We start from the raw sequence: 22,197 nt of genomic DNA on the forward strand, positions 1-22,197 counted from the left end.
TGTCTTTGAAGTGGAAATAGGATCTCACGCAAAAGTGCCAAAGGAATAACAATTTCAGCTGCCTTCTTGGGTAACATGCTTATAATCAAATGCATGAATTATAACATGCGATCGCGTAGGTTAGAATTACCCTTTCCATCAGGGCCACCGCCTGAGACCCATGCCTTCGGAAAGAAGGAATTACTATCACTTAAAAGTGGCACCTAATTTCTGTTCGTCGAAATGCCAGGCTCAACTTTGCCTCCATGAAAAAGGTCAAACAGGGAACACATATTATCCCCCTGATCCCGAACACCACCACTGCCACTTGCTGAAATAAATTTACAAAGTTATGGGGGAAGTCGTGACCTGTCATGCCCAAAGTAACAATCTGCCATACTTCTAATTATAGTTGATACCACTTTTATATTTAGGGAAAGTCTATCATTTGCTTTTTAAAGGTACATAGGCCAGAAGAATATTACTATATCACTGTAATAAAATATTACCCTGCCACATATCTCCTAGGTTCAGCTTATGGTTTTTTTGGTGATTTATTTGTTTATTAACTGCCTTCCCCTAACAGGGCAGGGATCCGGTAGCCTCAGGGTCACCGACTAGCTGGCACATGGTTGGCACTTAATAAATATATTTGTAGAATGAGTATAATTTTATTATATATTTATTATATCATATCCCTGTGTTCGATGTCCCCCAAGCTTAGCCTATTACAGTATTAGTAAAAATACATCATACATATAACCCTTATTTTAAACAAACAAACAAAAAAACAGTAACAGATAAAGTTCACTTTAAATAACCAGGTATTCCATATGTTCAAGTGAATATGTTTTATTAAATGCATACTAATATCTTTCTATAGTGAGTATACATAATAAGTTAAAATGTATATATTTATTAAATATAGATATAATACCAGAACATGATTATTTCAGATGAGAAATCAAAATAAACCCATTTTTAAGTATCTTTTGGTCACTCCAAATTGATATTGCTCATAAAAAAATACACTGATTTTTTCCCTGGGGAAAAAAATTAATTCCGTAGCAATGTAGTTAAGGGACGTGTTTATTTCATAGCTTTCTGCGAGCAAAATTGCTTTAATACAAAATGAGTTCAATGATACAGGTGCTACTGTCCACTCAAGCAAAAGAAAACCTCACAGTTTTATGAATGCACTTTATAATGATATTCTTACAGTATAATAGGTCTAATATCCAGGACACCTCTGGCCTCGTGTGAAGCAATGGCACAGAAAATGGTGTAAGGTTCTTGACCATCCGAGCACTGGCAGGTGCTCACAGTGACTTCCTGGGAGTCCTCTGTCGGATACAGCTTACAGAACTGTGTGCGGATGTGTCTGTCTTCCTGCCCTCCAGCCTTCAGTTTACATATAAATCATCTCAAAATATATCCCTTGTGTGTGCCTTTCTGCATTTCAGAGTCTCCACAAAACAAGAAAAAGTCATGAGGTATCCTTAATGTTAGCTACCCCCGTAGGGCTGTGGCTTCCGAGGACATGGACTTACCTGCAGGTACAGGAACTGATTTTAGTGTGTGCTCCCGATGTTACAGTGCAGAAGTGTTAGTGCATGTTAAACTCTATCTTCCCCTCACATATAACGTGACTTTAACCCCGGATTATCTGACAAAAAAATTATACAGATAAAATAAAAAGACAAATACACAAATAAGGCCATCTGCAGAATTTTAAACTCACCTCTTGCAATATTTCACAATAATTTCTACATCATATTTTACATCTTTCAAACTTAAATAATAAATGCTCAAGGAAGGGCCTTGGTGGAACCAATTGCACTATCTCTTTGAGGATTTGTCCAATTTGCTGGCAGGTGACTTCCTCTGGGGGGTGGGGATTTTGGAAGGCTTGGCTGTGGACGGCCGAGAACCTGCTCGGGGAGAAGGTCTGTGTGTTTGGGGGGCAGTCTCCACGTCTGAGCACACGGACTGGATTTCCGAAATGTCGAAGTCTGACGCATCGCTGCCTCGGCGGCTGCTGGCCCTGCTGCCAGCCTTGCTTCCAGCTCGGCTTCCTGGGCGGCTGGGAGTCTTCTTGGGATCTGAGGAGAAAGGGCAGAGATGGGTCACCCTTCTGCCTGGGCCCATCAGCAAGAGACTCCTGGAACCTAAATGCCACCTTGAATCTCAGCGATTTCTCTTGACGTCCTGTGGGCACTCACAAAATACTGTGGGTCATGGCTCTCTCCATTCCACAAGGGTAGGCAGCCTCCCTCTAAGTAGATGCAATACACAGAAAGCTAGATTTACAAACAAAATTTAGGTCTGGGCTTCCCCTGCCCAACACAGGATCCCACTTACTACCAACAGATAAAAGGAATCCAGCTATAATTTAAGGTTGTGCTTTCCAAAGTTTAATGTGTACACCCAGATGGGTGCAGCGCAAACACGATGCAGACCCTTAGGTGCAGGTCTGGCCCGAGGATAAGTAATTCAAAGCCCACGGGAACTGAAAGGACTTGAAACTTTAAAGAAGCTTCATGCTTGCTGAGCCCAGAACCCCCGGGGCTAGGCTCCCTGTGCTGTGGAGAAATGTGAGAAGCACTGGTGTAAGGCCCAGTGTGGTTGGGTTTTTCCAACCACCCGAAATAGAGCCCAGGACATTTTCCGAGCGGACAGAAGAACCAAGACTTTCCAGCTAAAAGGGGTAGGATACTCCTGTTGTTTTTCTTCTGTTCTCATCTTTCTCTGGGACTTTCCAAAAGGGATTTTCTAGTCACTTATTCCCATGACTCATTTACCCCCTACCTCTGTTGGAGGACTGGGGCTACGTGTCACTGCAGAGCACAGCATCACCAACCCGTGATTTCTTCCCCAGGGGGAGGACAGGGGACCTGCATCTTCAGGGCTCGCTGCGCAGCCATGGAAGAGAGACGCCCCCACACTCACCGGCAAACTGTGTTCGGACTCTGGCGGCTGCGGTTGTTATCAGGCCACTGTCGTCCCCGGAGTGGAAGCCTTTCCCTGACAGATACCCTGGAAGTCGCAGCTTGCTTCCCTGTATCGGTGTTCCCTGCATTCAACCGGGAAAGGACATCTCAAGATGTTGCTCGTGTTCGTCTCCGACAGCACTTTACAGGTGGCTGCAAACCCTCCACTAGCCCTCTGCAAGGAGGCGTGGGGTTCTCGCGGGCTTGTCTCCACTAATTTCTTATTCCCCCCTGAATTCCGAGGGAACCTCCCAAAGACAGTGAATTCACGTTGAAAGGGAAACACACATACACGGAGATGCCCCAAATGATAGCAAGGAAAAAAAGACAAATTAAACTGTGAGTGCTTTAGGGTCTTGCAGCCCGTCAGTAAGTATTAGGGAGTTAAGAGAATCCTGTGTAAATGTCCCACAGCTTTTTTATCCACTCATGGCGGGGAGAGATTAACCAAAGGACTTAGGCGCATAGATGCATAACCCACGGACACAGGCAACGGTGTGGGGAAGGCCTGGGGGGGCGGGGAGGGGTGGAAGGGGTCAATGGGGGGAAAAAGGGGACATCTGTAATTCCTTCAACAATAAAGATAAATTAAAGAAAAAGATAAAGAAAAGCACTTTAGGTAAAAACTAAAAAAAAAAAAAAAATAGAACTGGTGAAACAGGGCTGACTGCATGGTACAGAGAGAAAGTGGGGCTCTGAAAAGTGGTGCTTGGATATTCTGCAGTGGCCAACGCTTTTAGGAAACTAGGCAGAAATAACAGAAATAGAACAACACGTAAATAAGTAAAGGCCAGACAGCCATCACTTAAACAAATTAACTGCCCAAAAAAGTGACGTTCTAGGATGTGGTACGATAAACTCCATTCCTTGGCTCCATCGCCTTCTGCGGTCCTTACATGCAAGATACGCAGGCAACGTGTGGGGATAATTCTTTCAAAATTCTTATAGGAGCTCACAGAGGCCGTCTAAAGCAATCACAACTATGACATTTTATTGTAAGTCTAAAACCACTGCGTTTTTTTATAGATCACTACAACATTTTAAAAGTTCTCCCAAATTTAAAAAAACAAACAGATTTCCTGAGGAGTGCAGGGATTGTCGTATTCCTTAACGAACTCACGGGGAGCTATTTGGAAGAAATTAATCCAAATTGTGTGCATTTAAAAAATTAACTGTTCCTTTATGAAATCATTTTAAATGTTTAGGAAAGCATGTGCAAGACCTTATGATACATCAGGGTTACAAAACTGTAATAGTAACATCATATTCACAATTCATTTACATATGCTTTCTATACATGTATTTCAAGTATCCTATACATATATTTTACCTACATGTTCTACGCATAAATTTAAGCATAGAATTTATATATAATTTGTATACAGATAATTTAAGTTTTCAAAATATTTTCAAACACGTTGCTTGAGGCTCCTTAAACTGTTCTCAGTTCTTGCTACAATAGATGCATCACAGTGACAGGCATCTCCAGGACAATAGTATTGTATGGACAATACTAACTCTTCTCGCTCGAGGGAAGGGGCGGATGTGAGGGGCTGGGGGAGTGAGGAAGACTTGAAGAGTGAGTTGTTTCTGCCCCATTTCCACCCCTATCATTAATGTTATTTCCCTCATTTCCATCTGAGGCAGGAGGGTAACAGGATTTTCTCTGCCTACATCTTATTACTGATGTGAGGGTTAAATAATAGATTAAAAAGTGTTGTGAAAAGCTTCAAGGGCTTTCTAAAGGCACTATATCACCTTTACACCTGGATCCTGGCCTTTGACCTGAAACACTTCCTTCAATTCAAGAGAAGTTCCTTAGGGATTCTTTCTAATCAAATACGTGCTTATTTGGTGCCTAAGTCTGTCATTTTACAGAGACGTCCCTCTAAAATATACATGGTTGACTTTCCATGGAATGTAAATGATCTATGTGTTAATCTTGGCAAATTTTACATTACGTAAACATCTTACCCTCATATATCATGCCGTATTAAAAAGTCTAATAAAGAAACGTACCTTTTGAAAACGACACACAACTGCTTGCCTACCTAAGCCCCAACCCCCCCGCTCTGATAACTAAAAGGTTTATGTCTCACCCACCCGCCCACAGTTCTTGCGCAGAAATAAATGTAACAGGCATTCAGAAAGACCTTGCCTACAGTGAACACTCACTAAAAATTCTTTTAATGGAAGTGATTCCTCTTGCAAACAATACTGCCTCTCATTCTCACCTAAAGGGGGCTGGCTGCATTTCTTACGTCTAGAGGCAAAAGGGTACCATCAGCTTTGAAAGAATCTTTACTTAAGCCTGGGTGTAATCTCCTGTGCTTCACTCTCCCGAGAGTGAAAAATAAAATTAAGTATGAGTAGGACAGCAGAAACAAACAAAGGAGATACAGAGCCTGCAGGTGTGACTATGTTAAGCTGACACTGTCCAAGACGCAAAATCTGTGTCTCTTCTGTTAACCCTTTACTCTCACATCTTCCAAGTCCTGCTGGGTTCACAGTTGTTTAATAGACGTCTATTAAAAAGACACAGCAATATCCAAAGTACATATATCAAGGGGGAGGTAAAGCAATGTTAGTGGGTGACAGTTTCAATGAAGGAAGGCTGTTAGACTAGGATCTGGGCCTTACGATACCTCTGCGGATGGCACGGGAAAGTCTGAGCACTCTGCTGGCTTACAAGGAGTTGACATTTTGCTGTTTGTCAACCATGGTTTACCATAATTGCGTGTTAAAGGATGGAGGATCTGTGTGGAACAATGGCAAATGAAACGTAAAGGAGAGCAGATAAAACACAAAGCCACAGAAAGAGATATTCATAGCAAAGACTCCCATTTCACAGTAAGAACAATAATAATTAAAAATACATGGAAAGATCTGATGGCAAATCATACACACCAAAAAATATATATGAATGAAGCTTTACAAAGAAAAACCAATTTGAAAGGTAACCAAAGCAGCACCTAAACAGACAGTCTCTAAAGGGGCCAAAAGGCAAAACACATATTAAAAAAAAAAAAAAAATCCTTCATTTGCCATGTTGTGAGAAGGAACACAAATGGAGAAAGCTCATAGAGTCTAGGGTCCTAAAACATTCAAAATTATACTGGAGACATTGATCGCACGAGAGGAGCAAGACGTCTCACACTTGAGTCCTACCTTGGGTGTGCTGGTGGCGGGGACCTGCGGGGAGGCCGCCGGGCCAGCTTGGCTGGACACAGAGGTTGATCGGTTGGGCGAAGCTCCTCGCGATGAAGGCCGTGATCTTCGGCCCCGGGGTCGGAAAGCAGCCATGCCCTGGCTGGCGCCATCTGCCAAAATGAACTTCTCCCGAAGTTCCATGTTCGTCCTTCCTTTAGCTGGATTGCGTAACACACGGCAATGCACAGAAACACAAGAGGAAAGGAAAAGAGAGGCGCTCAGTCAGTGACCGAAGAGCCACCGCCTGGCACCACGGATTACGCTGAGGATTTGAGAACATCTTTTTGCCATGCCAACGCCAACTCAGCATAACAAAAAGGTAAATGCATTCCTTTACAATGCATTCCTTTTGCATACAAGTAAGTTTGGGAAAGAAAATAAAAGTGTGTTTATTCTAACACTAGACACCAGCCAGAATAACTACTATCAAAGAAAGAGTCAGCATGAAAATGGAAAGCTCATGCTAAAATATTGTTAATTCACCAGCTACTGATGCCCACATGGGTTCATCGCCCTTTCTGCACACTGAGAAGACAAGCCAGGGAAGCAGGGACTGTGTCTTTTGCATGTACTGCTGAGGTAAGGAGAATGCCAGTATTTTAACTTTGGGATTAATTAAACAATAGAATTACACAGAATGACAGACGGCTTGTTAATCATGATGACAACATATAAACTCTCAGGTTTTTCACTTGAATGAGGCAGCTAGTATTTTTATTTTATGCACTGAAAAGCTCTCTTTTACCAACATGCAATAACAAACACCAGACCCAAGGATCCGTGAGGTCATCAGTGATGCAACACTCATAGGAACACGTGTGCACGGAGAGCACGCCACGAGAACCCAATGAGCAACGTGTTAGCATGTGTTTGATCACGTACATAGCACCTACGTTTGCAACACACCGCAAGTGTGTGAAATGCTCAGACTTTAAATTTGGAAGCACCAGCTCAGTTGGATATGACGTAAGCCATACGCAATGGATGAAGCGTGTTATTTTAAAACAAATAATTAAAGCAAGAATGTAAAAGTAGGAAAGAGAAAAGGTAAGAGGGGAGGGCCAAAGACAGGGGTTGCCAACCTAGAGTAGGCTGAGTAGTAGTAATTGAAGAGTTTGATTCCGAACGTAACATTTTACTCCCATGATGATGAACTAGAAAAAATGACACAGGATACCAATCACATTAAAGAATACTGTTAGCAGGAGAAGAAACAAAGTACAGTGGTTGAATATGCAGGTCCGGCCTTTAGCACACAATTTAGAAGAAAAGTTGCATCAGGAAAAGCACTCAAAGGTTTGACTCAATCAGAAAAATGTATCTGGAAGACTTGGCTACAGTTACGCTAACTTTCCTAAGCAACCCAACAGAACCCTGCATGTTCTAATCTCGTTGTTAGAATGCATTATTTTCAACATACGAAACAAAAAGGAAACTTTTGCTATTTTACACCTTTTGCGGCTGGATCTCTGACTCGCGGAGAGCAGAGCTCCTGAGTACAGGGGGTGACAATCCACGATGGCCTTGCAGAGAGGCCGGCTGACCACAGGAACTCACCCCATCACACCTGTGTGTTCAGATGTCGGCCCTGAAACAAAGAGGCCCATCGGGGAACCCTGGCCTCCCACTTGGTAGCCGAATGGTGCTGGCACAAACATTTGTTGTTGTTTGTTTTAAAGGATTACAATGAGCTCACAGGTTCCAGAAAAGCACAAAAATCTTACTGTTTTTTTTTTCAAAGAAAAATAGGCCTACTAAATAAATGGGAGCTAACTAGAAACTGTCATCAAATGACCACTTGTAAGGTAAATCAATTAAACATTCAAAAACTGACAACAGGATCTGAAAAATAAGAAAAATTGAAAGCTGACTAAGGGCTCTTAAGCTGGCAGACGTGGCGAGAGCTATAGCGTATGTTTATTCTTTTAGGGCGAGAGCTATAGCGTATGTTTATTCTTTTAAGGTGAGAGCTATAGCATATGTTTATTCTTTTAAGGTGAGAGCTATAGCGTATGTTTATTCTTTTAAGGCGAGAGCTATAGCGTATGTTTATTCTTTTAAGGTGAGAGCTATAGCATATGTTTATTCTTTTAAGGTGAGAGCTATAGCGTATGTTTATTCTTTTAATGCTCTAATCTGTCACTTCAAAGTAAGAGTCAGGTTAGCAGTTCTTATATTTTTAAACCTTTAAGTACTGCTTTCCTCACTTCCCTCTAATTTCATAAAAACTTTCACTTTAAAAAAAAAAAATCTTTATTGATTTCAGAAAGAGGAAGGGAGAGGGAGAGAGAGAGAAAGAAACATCAATGATGAGAGAGAGTCATCGATCAGCTGCCTCCTGCACACCCCCTTCTGGGGATCGAGCCCCACAACCCGGGCATGTGCCCTGACCGGGAATCGAAACTGTGATCTCCTGGATCCTAGGTTGATGCTCAACCGCTGAGCCACACCGGCTGGGCTAAAAACTTTCACTTTCAACTTTTACAATCCAGTATCTTCAGTCTTCACCACCTCACTTTTCCCCCTCCTAGCTCCTATTTAATGGTAGATGAAACCCTCCCCTGGATGGCGTAACTGCAGTTGGGATCATCTCACAAAGAAAATCTATCCTGGTATTTCTTGCCTACCAGTCCCATGTTTATCCAGAGATGTGAAAAAGCAACGAGAAGGACATGGTTTACAGCCACGAGTCCTTCGGAAACTTTCGGCTGACAGACCGGTGTGAAACGCTATTGTGATAAATGACCAAAACTGTACCCGAGTATGTGTTTGATGCTGGAAATGAATACAAGGTTGATATCCTTTCACGGTGCTATTATCTCGACCTACGTATCTCCTTACCCCTGCAAGGATCGTTTTTCACCAGGAACTCGTCAAGCGCCATCCACCCGCCTCCGACGCGAACCATCACGGTACTTCGCAGGATTCGCACCAGTCGCAGCTGCTGGGAGTCTCCAAACTGTGAAGACGAAGAAAGAGGGACCTCTAATTGTCACTAGTGGTTCTGAACAAAAGGGCGGTGTGTGAGCTGCAGCAGCTTAAGCAACCGACTTGAACGTCTGGCTTAGTTCACAGCGATTAGTAAAATCTCAGTAAAAGGGGTGTGTAATGATCTGCGTTAGGCGGCCGCATGCTGATTTAGCCCAAAGGAAATAGTTTGGAAAAAAGATAACAAAGGTTATCAAGTATAATATGAGAGATTTTTTTCTAAAAATGATTTTTCTTTCTTAAGACACATACAACATTAGTAAAGCGGTGACTGAAAAATGTTTCCAGAAATTAAACACAGCCATGAAAATAAGCAAAGGCCCCCTTGCCCGGGGTTTATACAAAATAAGATGATTCTAAAGAAGATGTAATAAACTCTGATTCTTCTTCATTGAAACTTCCTCTTACACTAAAAAGCTTTGCCACTGAAATCTGTGGGAGAAATCTTCATAAACTCACGGAGAGATAAAGTAGTAAATGAACATGACCAATAAACATTTCACAGTCCAATAAAATTTCTGCATTGCTAATAATCTGGTAAACCAATTTGTGAAAGCCTGGATTAATGTGCCAATTTATATTACTGTAATATCAGAACAGTCACTGGCACATTAATGGTGCAGCGTTCAAATCTAAAAGGTTTTCTCTTCGAGTTGTTTGTACCGTAACTGCTGACAGTAATAAGCAGTCGTCTTTTTCTTGCCCTTTCAATGGCTCTCCAATCGCTTGGCTGTGCTATAAATTCTGCAAGTCCTGAACACATGTCTAGACTCCACGTAGTTTCTGATCATAAGGTTTATTTGTTTGGAAAGCCCATGAGAAATAATTTTATACTTTTAAATCATTTCTAATAGGCTCATGTCCAATTTATAAAAAGCACCATATTGAATTTCATGGTTGCCAACCCAGCAGATACCAGAGCAAAATGAACAGTCAATTAAACATACATAGCTACCTTTTTTTTTTTTTCCTAAGGCAGGTAAAATACAATTGTGACTTGGACTATTTGTCTGGGCTCATGATGGATAAACAGAAAATTTTAAGTGGAAACAATCTGCTACTTTTCAATAAGCTTTACCGCTGAGTTTCAGGAAGCGAACCCTAAAACAAAGCCGACCATTCAGGACCCTGAAACTCAGAAGGACCTCAGAGCATGTAAAATGCACCAGCAGGAACTCATGCGTTTTACATCAAATCTTTTTATATTGCTATTTCTAAGTCCATTTTTAAGCCTTGAGAATTAACCTTTCCTGTAATTGAACCTGTTCCTGGAATGTAATCAAAGTGTAAAAATCAAAATCTATATATATTTATTTTGTTAGAAAAAAATTTGGTGCTGCTAATAAGCAAAGGGAAAGGAGGGGTTTCAAAGAAAATTACCCTTAAGTAACCAGATAATCAGTCCAGACATTTTTGGTCCAAGATTACATTCAAAACAAAAGTTTTAAGGAACTAACTGAAGTGGGTTACAGAGATGAAATTTCAATTCTAATGAATAGTAATGATTTTTATCATTTTGAGAGGGCATTATCTAGACAACTAACAGTGTCTTCAGAATTTCCCTAATTTTCCCAAGAGCCAAATTGCAAGACAAGAAAAAACAGACTAATGTTGTTCTTTGTGCTTTCAATTAAGAAAACCTTTTGAGGTATTTCATCCTTTCTACAAACGAAAGATGCTATCTCAAATAACAAGAATAGAAAAGTAAATTTTTGTGTATTTTAACAAATATAAGTTTCAAAAATAGCTATTCAAAGTAACTGAACATTTCTATTTAAAACAAATTATGTGATGGAATAAACTGGGATCACAGGTAATCTGAAGTTTAAGTTTAATACGGGCTTAAAACTGCGAGGCAGAGTAATAACACATACGATATGTCAAGTATGATAAATAGCACAGTTCCTTCCAAAAGCACACAGTAAAAAACTCTTCTCCGTGTTTAAATCAAAACACGATTGTTCGTCTTTAGTTCTAAAATTCTGACCACACGCAGTGCCACTCAACAGTGTTACTTAACGTGAGGTCAAAATGGCATAAAATGTGACTAAGATTTTGCACGTTACAAGAGATACATTTCCTCAAAAGGAATGACAATATTCAAAACCTCCAGGGTTGCCCAGCCGGGCGTGGCTCAGCTGTTGAGTGTTGATCTGGGATCCACAAGATCGTGGTTCGATTCCCAGTCAGGGCGCATGCCCGGGTTGCGGGCTCAGTCCCCAGTCGGGGGCGTGCAGGAGGCAGCCGATCCATGACTCTCTCATCATTGATGTTTCTCTCTCTCTCCCCCTCTCCCTTCCTCTCTCTGAAATCAATAAAGATATATTTAAAAGCAAAACAAAACAAAAAAGCCCTCCAGGGTTAAATTTCTACCTGCAGGATGCAGAGCCCTAAACTGATGATTTAGGGCAAATGGACAATAGTTGCTTTGGGGAAGGCATGTTACTTGTGGCTGGCTGAGTGCCTGCCTGACGCCGACCCGCCTCTAGCTGCTGTGTGACACACGTACTCAGCGGCAAACACCAAGGGGGCTATGCAGAGATGTGTGTTTCCAATGAGTACTGGCACAAAGTGTATGCTCATAGTACTCTCAAAAACGGGAGCTGGAAATCGCATTTGTAACTCTGTAACCAGCTGAGCTACAATTCATTATCTGGTTTGCTTAAAAGTAACCTCCTCATTTGAGACACAAGGCAAAAAGGAATCCTGGATCAAGGACCCTTATAGCGTTTACAGAAACACCACGCCAACCAACAACGTAGTAGCTCGGGGGGCAGCACGGGAAAGATTGGCCATGGCAAGCTTTAATGACTATGAATTAAAGTTAAAAAAAAAAAAATCATTGGGAACTTGAGAATACATTCCACTGATTTATACCTGATTTCCCAGGAAGAACTGATAAAAAAAAAATGAAAAATGGAAGAAAGATATGATTAGTTCAACAGGAAACTTTCTATATGGCTCTAGAACATACACACACTCTCACACTTTAGGTACAGTATCTAGTTTAGAGATGTGCAGGTATCCAACTTCAAACCCAATAACCAGAACATTTTCTATACAATTTTTTTGAAAAATCTTTGGGTTTCAAATTTAAGCTAAAAATTCAAATACTCAGATGAATATTTTTCAGTGTGGAAATATAAACATAAAAATGAATGATATGTTTCATTTGTAAGTAATATACTGTATTGGGGAAACCTGGCACATTTCCTATCCAGCTACTACGTATAAGAGATGTTCCCAAAAAAAGAGAAAGTGACGAAGTCACATTGGTCTTCAAGCAATTGTTCTGAGGTGAACCAAGTTACTGAGATACTGAGTAAAAGGAAATACTACCACACAAGTGGAAAACATTGCTTCTTTTACATGTTATAAAAATTAGACAACATTTTTAACTTTGTGGTTCCTGCTTGGAATAACTTTGTTATTGGAAATACGAAAACTTACCTCTAAACAGAATAAAATATATTACAAAGTAATACGAAGCAATGTAAATATAAGAAATGTGTTTTTCTGCAAATATTTTTCTCCTTAAAAGTAATGTACATGTTGTACACGTCAAAGATATGTCCTTATATGCAAAATGCAGGCTATTTTTATGTAAATTAAAATGGTGAGTTAGAAATTTATATACCATTAAATTTTGACATAAGGTAAAAATAAATAATTAGCACTCCTGCAAAACAATGCAGATCAAATTATAAACAAATTTCAATTTTTATCCTTTAAAAGAACTACAAAGTTACTTTGAAAACTTACCCTGTATTTGTTATCTCCAATCTGTTCAACTTGAAATCGTTTTGCACATTTACACTTAGCTACCTGCCTCGTCACCTGCCAAAAACAATGATGGAAGAGCCACTTTAATGTTAATCTTACAGGGTGAATCCTTAAGACCTTGACACAACTGCTAAACATGGAAATAAATAAAAGGGCTGCATGAATTGTGCATGATATGCGGGGAGAACACACTACAGTGCTGTTGTTGCAGGCAGTGGAAAGATAGAGTACCTCATCTTCGATTTTGTCAGCATCAGTGACGGGTTTATACGCATCTTTATTTGGGTGAAGGGCGGCTACAAATTCATAGTAGTCAATGTACCCATCGCCGTCTCGGTCAAAGATGTCTGCAACTGCGCTCATCTCCAGGCGACTGGTGGGGAACTCTACAATTTCCAAAACAACAGTAAGCAGGGTTACTTACTCAACAAAATTGTAAGGTACTTAAAATGTACATTGTAGTCATTTGATATATGTATATATCGGGAAAGGATCTGTCCCATCTAGTTAACATATCTAGCACCTCACATATGTATTTATCTTTTATGTGTGTGTGAGAGAGAACATTTAAGGTCCATTCTCTTAGCAAGTTTCAATTATACAATACAGTGTTACCAACCACAGTCACCATGTCACACATGAGATCCTCAGGCCTCATTCACTTCATAGCTGAAAGTTTGGATCCTTTTACCAACCTCTCCCTATTTCCCCCAGCACCTGGCAACCACTCTTCTTTATTGTTTGTGAGTTTGACTTTTTATTTAGATTCCACATATAAGCGATAGTTAGATCTCTCAGTATAAGCCATACAATATTCCCAATTCAACTTCATAAGCCTTGCTACTTACTAGACAATTTTATAAAAAGATTTAAATCTTTAAAAAAAAATAGTAAGTAGTGTAACTTAATTCTGCTTTAAGACATTTTCAGTTTTACACTTTAATTTTAATGTGACCAATTAAATTATCAGGGTCATCAAATATATGAAAATACTTTTTAAAAATTGATTTATATAATAACAAATGAAACCACTACACACACACACACACACACACACACACACACGACCTAAATTTATCTTTAATTACTACTAGGGTGAATCATTTGAAATTGCTGTTTCTCTAGGTTGAAAACTGTTTAATATTAGCAAATTTCAAATGGTTCAACTACCACTTTACTTTAGGAATAATTTACATGAAATTTACTTTTAAAATGACTTCCAGGAACATGTGCTGGAGACATCACATACACATGACCAAACCATCAAACAAGAAGATGGCACGTATGTTCCAAAGTTTATACTACAGAGTTCTAATTTCCTACTAATGACGTTAGATCAGAATGTCAATCAGAATGAAAAAGAAGAGAGGCTGACCTGCTGACCTCCCCTATGCCAGGCAACATGAACAATCTCAGAATCAAAGTTTATTAACTTTATTATACTAATGAGGACACAGCTTCAGTGGTGTGAGGAAACACAATTAGTTAAGTGTGCCTGACTCCAAAGCCATAAATTTTACCAAAGACACATTTTTTTTTTTTTTTGAGAGTGGTGACTTCAGAGCCAAGTTTCAAGGAGAAGCTTTATCGGTAACACAAGTTTACTAGCCCCACAATTTTAAACTGTGCTTATTTTCTTTAAGTATTACATCAGTTTCCCTCCCTTCTCTTGAGACTTACTTGAGGAAAGAATGCCATCAATAAATTCTTGCCGGGTTATTTTCCCATCCTGGTCTTTATCAATTCTCCTGAAGAAGTCCATCACCCGAGATTTCTTGTGATTCATCCAGCGCATGTATTTTTTGCGCCAGATATCAAAATCAAAGTTAGCAAATTCCCGCAGCTGAAAAGGGCAGAAGATGTTTTGGTTGAGTTAACACTGTGCTCAAGTTATAGCTTATATGAGCAAAATTATTTTAATGAGCCTCTAGATAATACAGATATCTTTCCCACACCAAAGAAAGGTATAACCTTGCAAAGGGGAAAATCAGAAAAAATTTTCCTGTAAAATTTTTTTCATGACTGTCAACTGTGGTCATTCTGGTTTTTCTTTACAAATACAGGAAAAAATAAAAAATAAAAATTTTAAAAAAACCTCCCATAAAAGTCAAACTGAAAATTTCTGACAGTGCTAAAGTCACAAAGGGGGTGGGTGGTATGCCCCAATGTCACACCACTGGTAAGCTCTGTGCCCCCTGGGCACCGGGCCCAGCCCAGCAGCACCATGTAACCCCTCACTCTCTCCGCTACTGGCCACTCTAACTCCCATAGGCTGCTAACAATTTCCCAATTTCACAATCTGAAACTCTAAACCTCAGATCAAAGAATATATATCATGAAAGTAACTGAATTATAAAAGGCTGTATTTGCCAGTTAATAGTTCCAAGCAAACGTATGTCAAGTCAGATCTTTCTTTTCTTGTTTTTGAAGTCCTCATTTGAGGATATGTTTTAATTGATTTTAGAGAGACAGGGCGTGGGGGGGGAGGGAGAGAGAGAGACATCGATCAGTTACCTCCCGTACGAGCCTCAACCGGGGACTGAACCACAACCCAGGCATATGCCCTGAGCAGGGATCAAACCCGAAACCTTTCGGTGTGCGGGAGGACAGGACGCTCCAACCTACTGGCCCACCCAGCCAGGACTAGATCTTTTATTGGGTAAGCTTCCAATTACATGGAAACTTATTAGTTTTCCATTTTATTGCTTCCCTAAACCCCAGTTCAATATATCCCATTCCCCCCCATAAAAGTATACATACTAGTGGTATTCGTTTTAGAAGTAAAATACACACTCCACTAGCAAGAGTTTAAGCATTAGCGGGAAAGTCGAAAAATCAAGATTTTGGCAACGTGTTTTGGTGAACAGGGCAAAGGACAACACGGTGCTGCGTGTACACGGGCGTCTTACCTCCTCCAGCCTGTCCAAGGCGTCGTTAAGCTTTCTCCTCCTGTCCAACGCCAGGAGCCAGACCTGCTGCCACTTGCTCACCAGTAAGTTGACCCTGGGATTCTTGGTTTCGATCTGTGTCTGCGACCCAGAGGGATACAAGCTTGATGCTGGGAAGCGTTTTCCTGTTAAAACAGAACTTTAGTTAGGCTGGCAGCTTCCAGGCTTCCGAAGTACCCGAAGGCTCGGCCTTTATTAGTTCCCAGCTGAGGCTTTTGAATCCACTTAGTTACTGGGTGCCGCAGACAGAAATGCCCTAGGCAGGCGATGCCTAACGTCACGATGCAAATGTTTTACTTTCGAGGTAGCCTGACGTCACATGAACACGGGCAAAGATCTCTCAGATTGCTGGTCACTGCTGACCAGTTAGGTCAGGAACTTAAGTCCAGGTCACGGCCATTTCTGTTCCATTCCCCTCTAAGGTTATTTCTATAGTAGAAGCAAAACGAGACACTTCAAAGGGGCTGATGACTGCTGTTCTTCCGGCAAACTTTTCAATTCCTCCTTGCTAATCGAAAAGGTTCACTTCAAGCCCATGAACCTGTATATATATATATAGGGACCGGGACGTGTCTTTTTTCATCTTTAAATAAGTGGCCATAAGCCACGTGCCTGTGCATTCTTTCAAGAAAATCTCATGATACAGAACTCATGTAGAATCACCAATTGCTCCAAAATTTCAAACAGTAAATCAAAATGAAAGAAAACCAACTTCCTTGCTTAAACCACCTTCACTGTAAAGAAATGGGCCGCGCAGCTTACTTCCGGCTCGGCCCTTATCCAAGACGGGAATGTGGGACTGCAACGAGGAAGGGTCGGCGGTCCTCCTCTTGTAGGTCTTGGTAACTTTATCCACATCAGGCTGTTTTCTGGTCATTTCCTCCATGAAGGTCTGAAATGGAAGAATTTATGTCAATTAAATACAAGTATACTGGAGAAAGCTACCTTTAGAAATGAACTAAAAACCAGATAAAAGGACCACACTGCTTATTGCTGAAAAATAAATAAATCATCATGTTTTATCTTTTTTTGGGGGGGGTGGGGGGCAATGTAAACCATCATACCATACCATTTACTCATTTCTAAAGAATACAAAATGTTATAGCTGGTAAGTAATTATAGCATCACAAAAGGAGTTCGCTGCCGTCTGAGAACCACACATGGGGGAGCTGTATGAACAACATAACCTGTCTGTGCACCAGCCAGGACCGAGCGTGCATGCTCTTCCCAAAGGATCATGAAGGAAGCATCTGTCTGCAAAGGAACTAGTTCACTGGGGTGGTCCTAAGACTTTTCTGTGGCACAGTCCACCTACATACTTAAAATACTTAAGGTGGCTGTGACATACAGTGACAGAAAGCCTTCACATGAAACGTGGATATACTTTAAATATTTCTGTCAATGGGTATGCTTGGCCAAGGAGGGTAAATGCTTGTTTTTCAGGTTAAAGCTTATATTTGAAAGGGTTGACTATCTTGCCATTTCTTAACTCATCCCTCCTTGGGCTTATTATTATTGTTGACTATATTGTTGATGTTATATAGATGTATTATTATTGTATGTATTCCTATATCTGGGCTATGTGGCAAAGGGAGAGACTATAGTGAGAAGAGACAGGGAAAGGAGGGGGCAGATGAAAGTGAAAATGACACATTTCTGGAGTTATTTGTCACACTAGAGAACTCTGATCACGGAGAACATGGCCTGAGATGCCGCAGGGTCAGAACAGACATCGATATCTTATATTTTTATTAAAATACAGCGGCAGTGTTAACTGTTTAACCAACTAAGCTGACAGAGTGTTTTCCCTTTGTAAATGTAAATTAGACCAACAAGCAAACAAGTCAGAGTTAGTGTGACGCCCATCATTTCAGGGTTTAAAACAGGCAGGATATACAGAAGTGTTTGTTTGTTTTTAGCAAGAGTACACAGCTATGTATCTGGAGTACTGAAGGGCCTCTCTGGAGATGCTGAGCAGCCAACAGTAGGAAATGCAGACGTGGAGCAATAAAACCAGCCAGGGTTGAGATGAGAGAGAGAGAGAGAGATGAATGGATAAAGAGCTGAGGATGAGATGCCAGGAGAGCGGCCACGTAAGAAGTGAGAGGCAGGGCGGAAGCCTATCTGAGACAGTGCCTCATGAGTGTAACTTCACAGAGGCCAGAAAGGAAAGGGTTTTGGGAAGATAACAAAGAGGAGAGACCATCGGAGTTCAGTAACGGTGAAGAGGAAAGCTTCAAGGCGGTGGTAGAATTAGGAGCCCACTTGGAAGGAGCTGAGGAGTATGTCTGAGGAAGTGACCGTAACAAGCACAAAGCAATCTTCTGAGCACAACCGCAGTGAAAGAAAGAAAAAGTCTGAGAAGACCAGGGTAAGCAAGCATGGTATTTCTTTTACCTGGTGTTCTGCAATGAGGGCTTTCACCTCTTCGATTTCCTGGGGGATGGCTTCCCTGTCCTTGTCACTCAGCGTGGTCTCGGCCCACTGCAGCCAGGTCAGCAAAGCTTCCAGCAGCTCCTGCTTGGCGATGAGCCCAGCCAGGGCGCTTGCGAGCCTCTGCTGATGCTGCTTCGCCCAGGCCAGCACCTGTTGGAGAAACAGAAATTCCTCTGAATCTCTTCCATCTTAGTGAAGAATTTAATGGATGTAAAATACACAAAATTTAAGTGTAAAATAGGATCATCCTGGGCTAGAAGCCTTTCTAGATCCCTTCAGTGCTACCGAGACCCAGCTCGTGGAGGATATGGGGGCCCTCCGTGACGTTCGTCACCTTCAGAAGTTTAGAGACGTATGTCAACCTCCCAGGCTTCCCTTTGCTTCCGAACTCCCGTTCAGACAGGCATCCTCTGAAGGACCGAGTATGCTCATTCCATGAACAGAGCAGAAGCAAAAACAGCTCAGGTCTTAAGCGCAGGATTAATTCACTTCGTGCGTGCAATCCACTCCACACGCATACACCACTCTGAAATGCTACTCGGCCGCTGGGTTATCCAGCAGACACAGTGTGGACATGAGAGAGGAAGTAGGTTACACGGCGCAGCAAGTATTTGCCTTTTCGTGTTTCGGGGACAGGGCTGCAAAATTCCCTTCACCGTTGAAGGAAACGTGGGCTGCAGGGCCAGGGGATGCTCACGGGAAGGGTGCTCTAAAGAACAGTCCTCCTGTTCTCATGCAGAGGCCTCATGTTCCCATGGCCGTAAGTGCATCTCGAACGCTGAGGCCTCCACACGCCCTGACTCTCAAGGCCACCGCTGCCCTGAAGCGATCAGCGCCACACTGACCTCCTCAAACCTGGCCCGGATGATCGTGATCCAGTGCTTGATGGTGGTGATGGAGTCGGGGTGGCAGAGGGCCAGAACGGCGTCCCCCATACTGGTCGCTTTATTGAGCGCCGCTCGTTTTTCTTCCAGTTTCTTCATGAATTCCTACAGCAGAAGAGAAGACTTCAGTTAGCGGTTGGCACCGGTGGAAAACAAAACTCCGGTGACACTCATTCGACTGTCAAGAGTTAAACAAGTAAGCAAGAACTTCAACTGGTTTATCCACAGCCAGAAATAATCCACTAACTGGGGAATTAAGTGAGAAGAAGGCACAAAAATAGGAAATAAAGTGCTTTCTAATACATATTTAAAACTACAATTATAGGATAGTACCTCATGCTTTAAGTTATACATTTATAATGTGTACATACATTATTCAAGAAATACTCTCTCCTAATTTTGGGTATATTATAATTATATTATTAATGAAGAGTAGGATTGGGAGAGACAGTAATAGCAGAGATAGAAATAATACTGATTGGGGGAAAAATCAAAAACAAAAATCTTAACAGAAAAGACAAGAAGGTTAGTATTTAAAATAGCTTTAACTATGCAGAGATAGGAATGTGTGCCAAAAATGTGCCAACGAAGAGAGAAGGCTGGGCAAGGAGCCACAGAAGTTGAGAGTGTGGGAGAGATGAACGTCCAGCCAGGAAAGAGTCCCTGGGAGGCTGGAGGGAGGGGGCCAGACCGCAGGCCAGCTGTGTGAGAACTGTCCCTCCCTTTCTAACGCCAACAAGAGCCAGTCTCTGCCCCAGCAGGATAGATAAGCCTCAAAAGGTCCGAGGAAAGGGTTTCAAATCACTCTTTTTACAAAGGCCTTACATACGTAACTACACTTTCTATCATCAGAGCTGTATCCACAGATAAGTGAGTCATAGAACTTGCAAGTGTGATTTAAAAATGAGGACCTTTACCCTAAAACAGGTGACATGCTTCCAAAACCACACACTGAATTTCAAGCCTCCAGACACCCCAATCTATCTGGACCCCCATGCTAAGAAGGATTCCGTGATCACACTGTCCAAGGGGTGCAAGAGACTGTAGACATGGCGGACACCCATGCCATGTGACCAGGGTGATCATACGAAATTACAGGTGTTTACTATAAAGTCTGGTGACCTTTTGTTTTGAAGCACTAGGAAGCAGCTCTGTCATATGCCTCCTACTCGAGTGTTTTGCTGTACTAACATAATTTATTTACGAATCTACTAGATGTTAAGGTCCACAAGATCAAAAGACTGTGTCTTGTTCAATTTTGTGTCTTTGTGATTGAATAAGTGCTTTTCAACCTTTTATTTACACTTTTTTTTTCTACTGTGGAGTCAAGGTTCATGAACAATATACTCCACTAACACAACACACTTTTTTTTAATATGTTTTTATTGATTTTTAGAGAGGAGGCAAGAGGAATAGAGAGACAGAAACATCAATGATTGAATAAAATATTGACAGTAAATTTGATGTAATTTTCCTACTCTTACATTCTAACTTCAACTTTAAATGGTGTAGGTAGCATTTCATCCCTCCAGATAATGTCATACAAGCTCACATCACTTTTTTTAATAACAAGGCAATATTTCTTTGCTATGGGTTACACAACCCATCATTGAAAGAGCATAGTAATCTAAATAACAAGTCTCCATAGATGATGTAACTCATGCTACACTGGAATTAATGATGTATTTCTAACTTGACCTTGAAAGATGAGGTTACTCAGTGGTTTAACAGATCCTTTAAAGTTAACAGGAATCCTGACATCAATACTACACTGAGTGCTAGCATTGCAAATTCCTGGCAGTTAGAGTCAAAGGTTAAAAAAACAAACATCTGTTAAGAGCTATCTGTGCCACTGTCTGAAGGGTTTTGCTAGTTCTGTGCATTATCACAGAAAAGATCTTGATCTGAAACTCAACGGCCAGGTTTTTACTTAACTATTTAATAAAATGTGTACTTATATAATTCCTTTATCAATTTATAATTTATACTAGAGTTAATTCTCAAAAAAAATTAAGGTGGCTTTTGATCAAAAACAGAACTGGCAGAGGCTTAAAAATATAATTTGAAGACCAATTTTTAAATTACTTGCTTGTCTTGGAAGTCAAAGTTATTAATTTACAATTTTAATGATAAAATTATGCCAAACTGCTCATTAAGAAAACTTCATCTTTGAAATGCACATAAAAGGGCAACCAAATTGACCAGTTTTGGTTAGAAGCCAAATAACCCCCCAGAAAAAAATCAATGAGCTTTCTAAAGATAGGGAAGCAAGTGACTAATTTTAGAATAACCACCTTCTTTATAAAGAAAACAAAGAGAAAGCTACACATACCTGTGTATAGGTGCATGGGACACACCTATGCAAGCAAGAACACAAGTGAATTCTCAAACGAACTAGACCTTTAACTAGTTCTCAGGAAGGGAAATAGTCACCCGATTGGTATTTGCAAACTCGAGCCTAATTTCTTTACTTTGTTTGATTTTCTCATTTAGTTTCACTTTGCATTTACGTAACTCACTTTATGCTGATCAATGAGGGTCCGAAGAGCATCTTCATCTTCTGGGAGAACGCCATGGAAACGAAGGGTCTGCTCGGCCTCCGCCAGCCACTCCAGGAGGGCATGCACCACAGAGTGAAACTCCTCTGCCTGAGGGTGCACACAGACACCCCCCAAACGAGAGTTCCCAACAGGCTGGTTAGTGCAGTAGATTCTTCCTCTCAATGAAAAGAAAAAGTTTTATATTTAAACTGATTAATCACATGCATGATCCCCGTTGAAAAGATAAAGCTATATTATATGGTGCTGCATTTTACAAATGTAAGGAAGCATCTAATACATCAAAAAGGCCTATATATGTGAATAACTCACCATTTTAACAATCTGATTTTAGATGCATGGCAGCCTATTATACATTCAAGCTGAAAAATTACTCAAGCAGCACATTTATGGAATGATCAGAAAACATCCCTCAGCAGTC

At 41.0% G+C, this 22,197-nt stretch overlaps 1 protein-coding gene across 10 annotated transcripts in view; it reads right to left on the reverse strand.

Annotated features, from left to right (window-relative positions):
* Positions 1-1,050: 1,050 nt before the first annotated feature.
* The window catches only part of DST (dystonin), a gene marked incomplete at its 5' end in the record, with an annotated part of 396,243 nt that continues 375,096 nt past the window's right edge, over positions 1,051-22,197 (reverse strand). For 5 of the 10 annotated variants that reach the window (XM_081141256.1, XM_081141253.1, XM_081141252.1 and 2 more), the window contains 14 exons: positions 1,051-2,081; positions 2,929-3,052; positions 5,615-5,725; positions 6,138-6,337; positions 9,021-9,138; positions 12,045-12,062; positions 12,930-13,004; positions 13,182-13,336; positions 14,631-14,793; positions 15,860-16,023; positions 16,661-16,790; positions 18,296-18,484; positions 19,180-19,323; positions 21,738-21,866. In XM_081141256.1, the coding sequence (XP_080997382.1) occupies positions 1,819-2,081; positions 2,929-3,052; positions 5,615-5,725; positions 6,138-6,337; positions 9,021-9,138; positions 12,045-12,062; positions 12,930-13,004; positions 13,182-13,336; positions 14,631-14,793; positions 15,860-16,023; positions 16,661-16,790; positions 18,296-18,484; positions 19,180-19,323; positions 21,738-21,866 (1,983 nt within the window). In that variant the 3' untranslated portion in view covers positions 1,051-1,818. Of the gene's footprint in view, positions 2,082-2,928; positions 3,053-5,614; positions 5,726-6,137; positions 6,338-7,261; positions 7,334-9,020; positions 9,139-12,044; positions 12,063-12,929; positions 13,005-13,181; positions 13,337-14,630; positions 14,794-15,859; positions 16,024-16,660; positions 16,791-18,295; positions 18,485-19,179; positions 19,324-21,737; positions 21,867-22,197 lie in introns of all 10 variants that reach the window. The other 5 variants (XM_081141254.1, XM_081141250.1, XM_081141259.1 and 2 more) reach the window with 3 other exon arrangements.

This window comes from Miniopterus schreibersii (genome assembly GCF_964146895.1).
Source record: "Miniopterus schreibersii genome assembly, chromosome: 6".
NCBI lineage: Eukaryota > Metazoa > Chordata > Mammalia > Chiroptera > Miniopteridae > Miniopterus > Miniopterus schreibersii.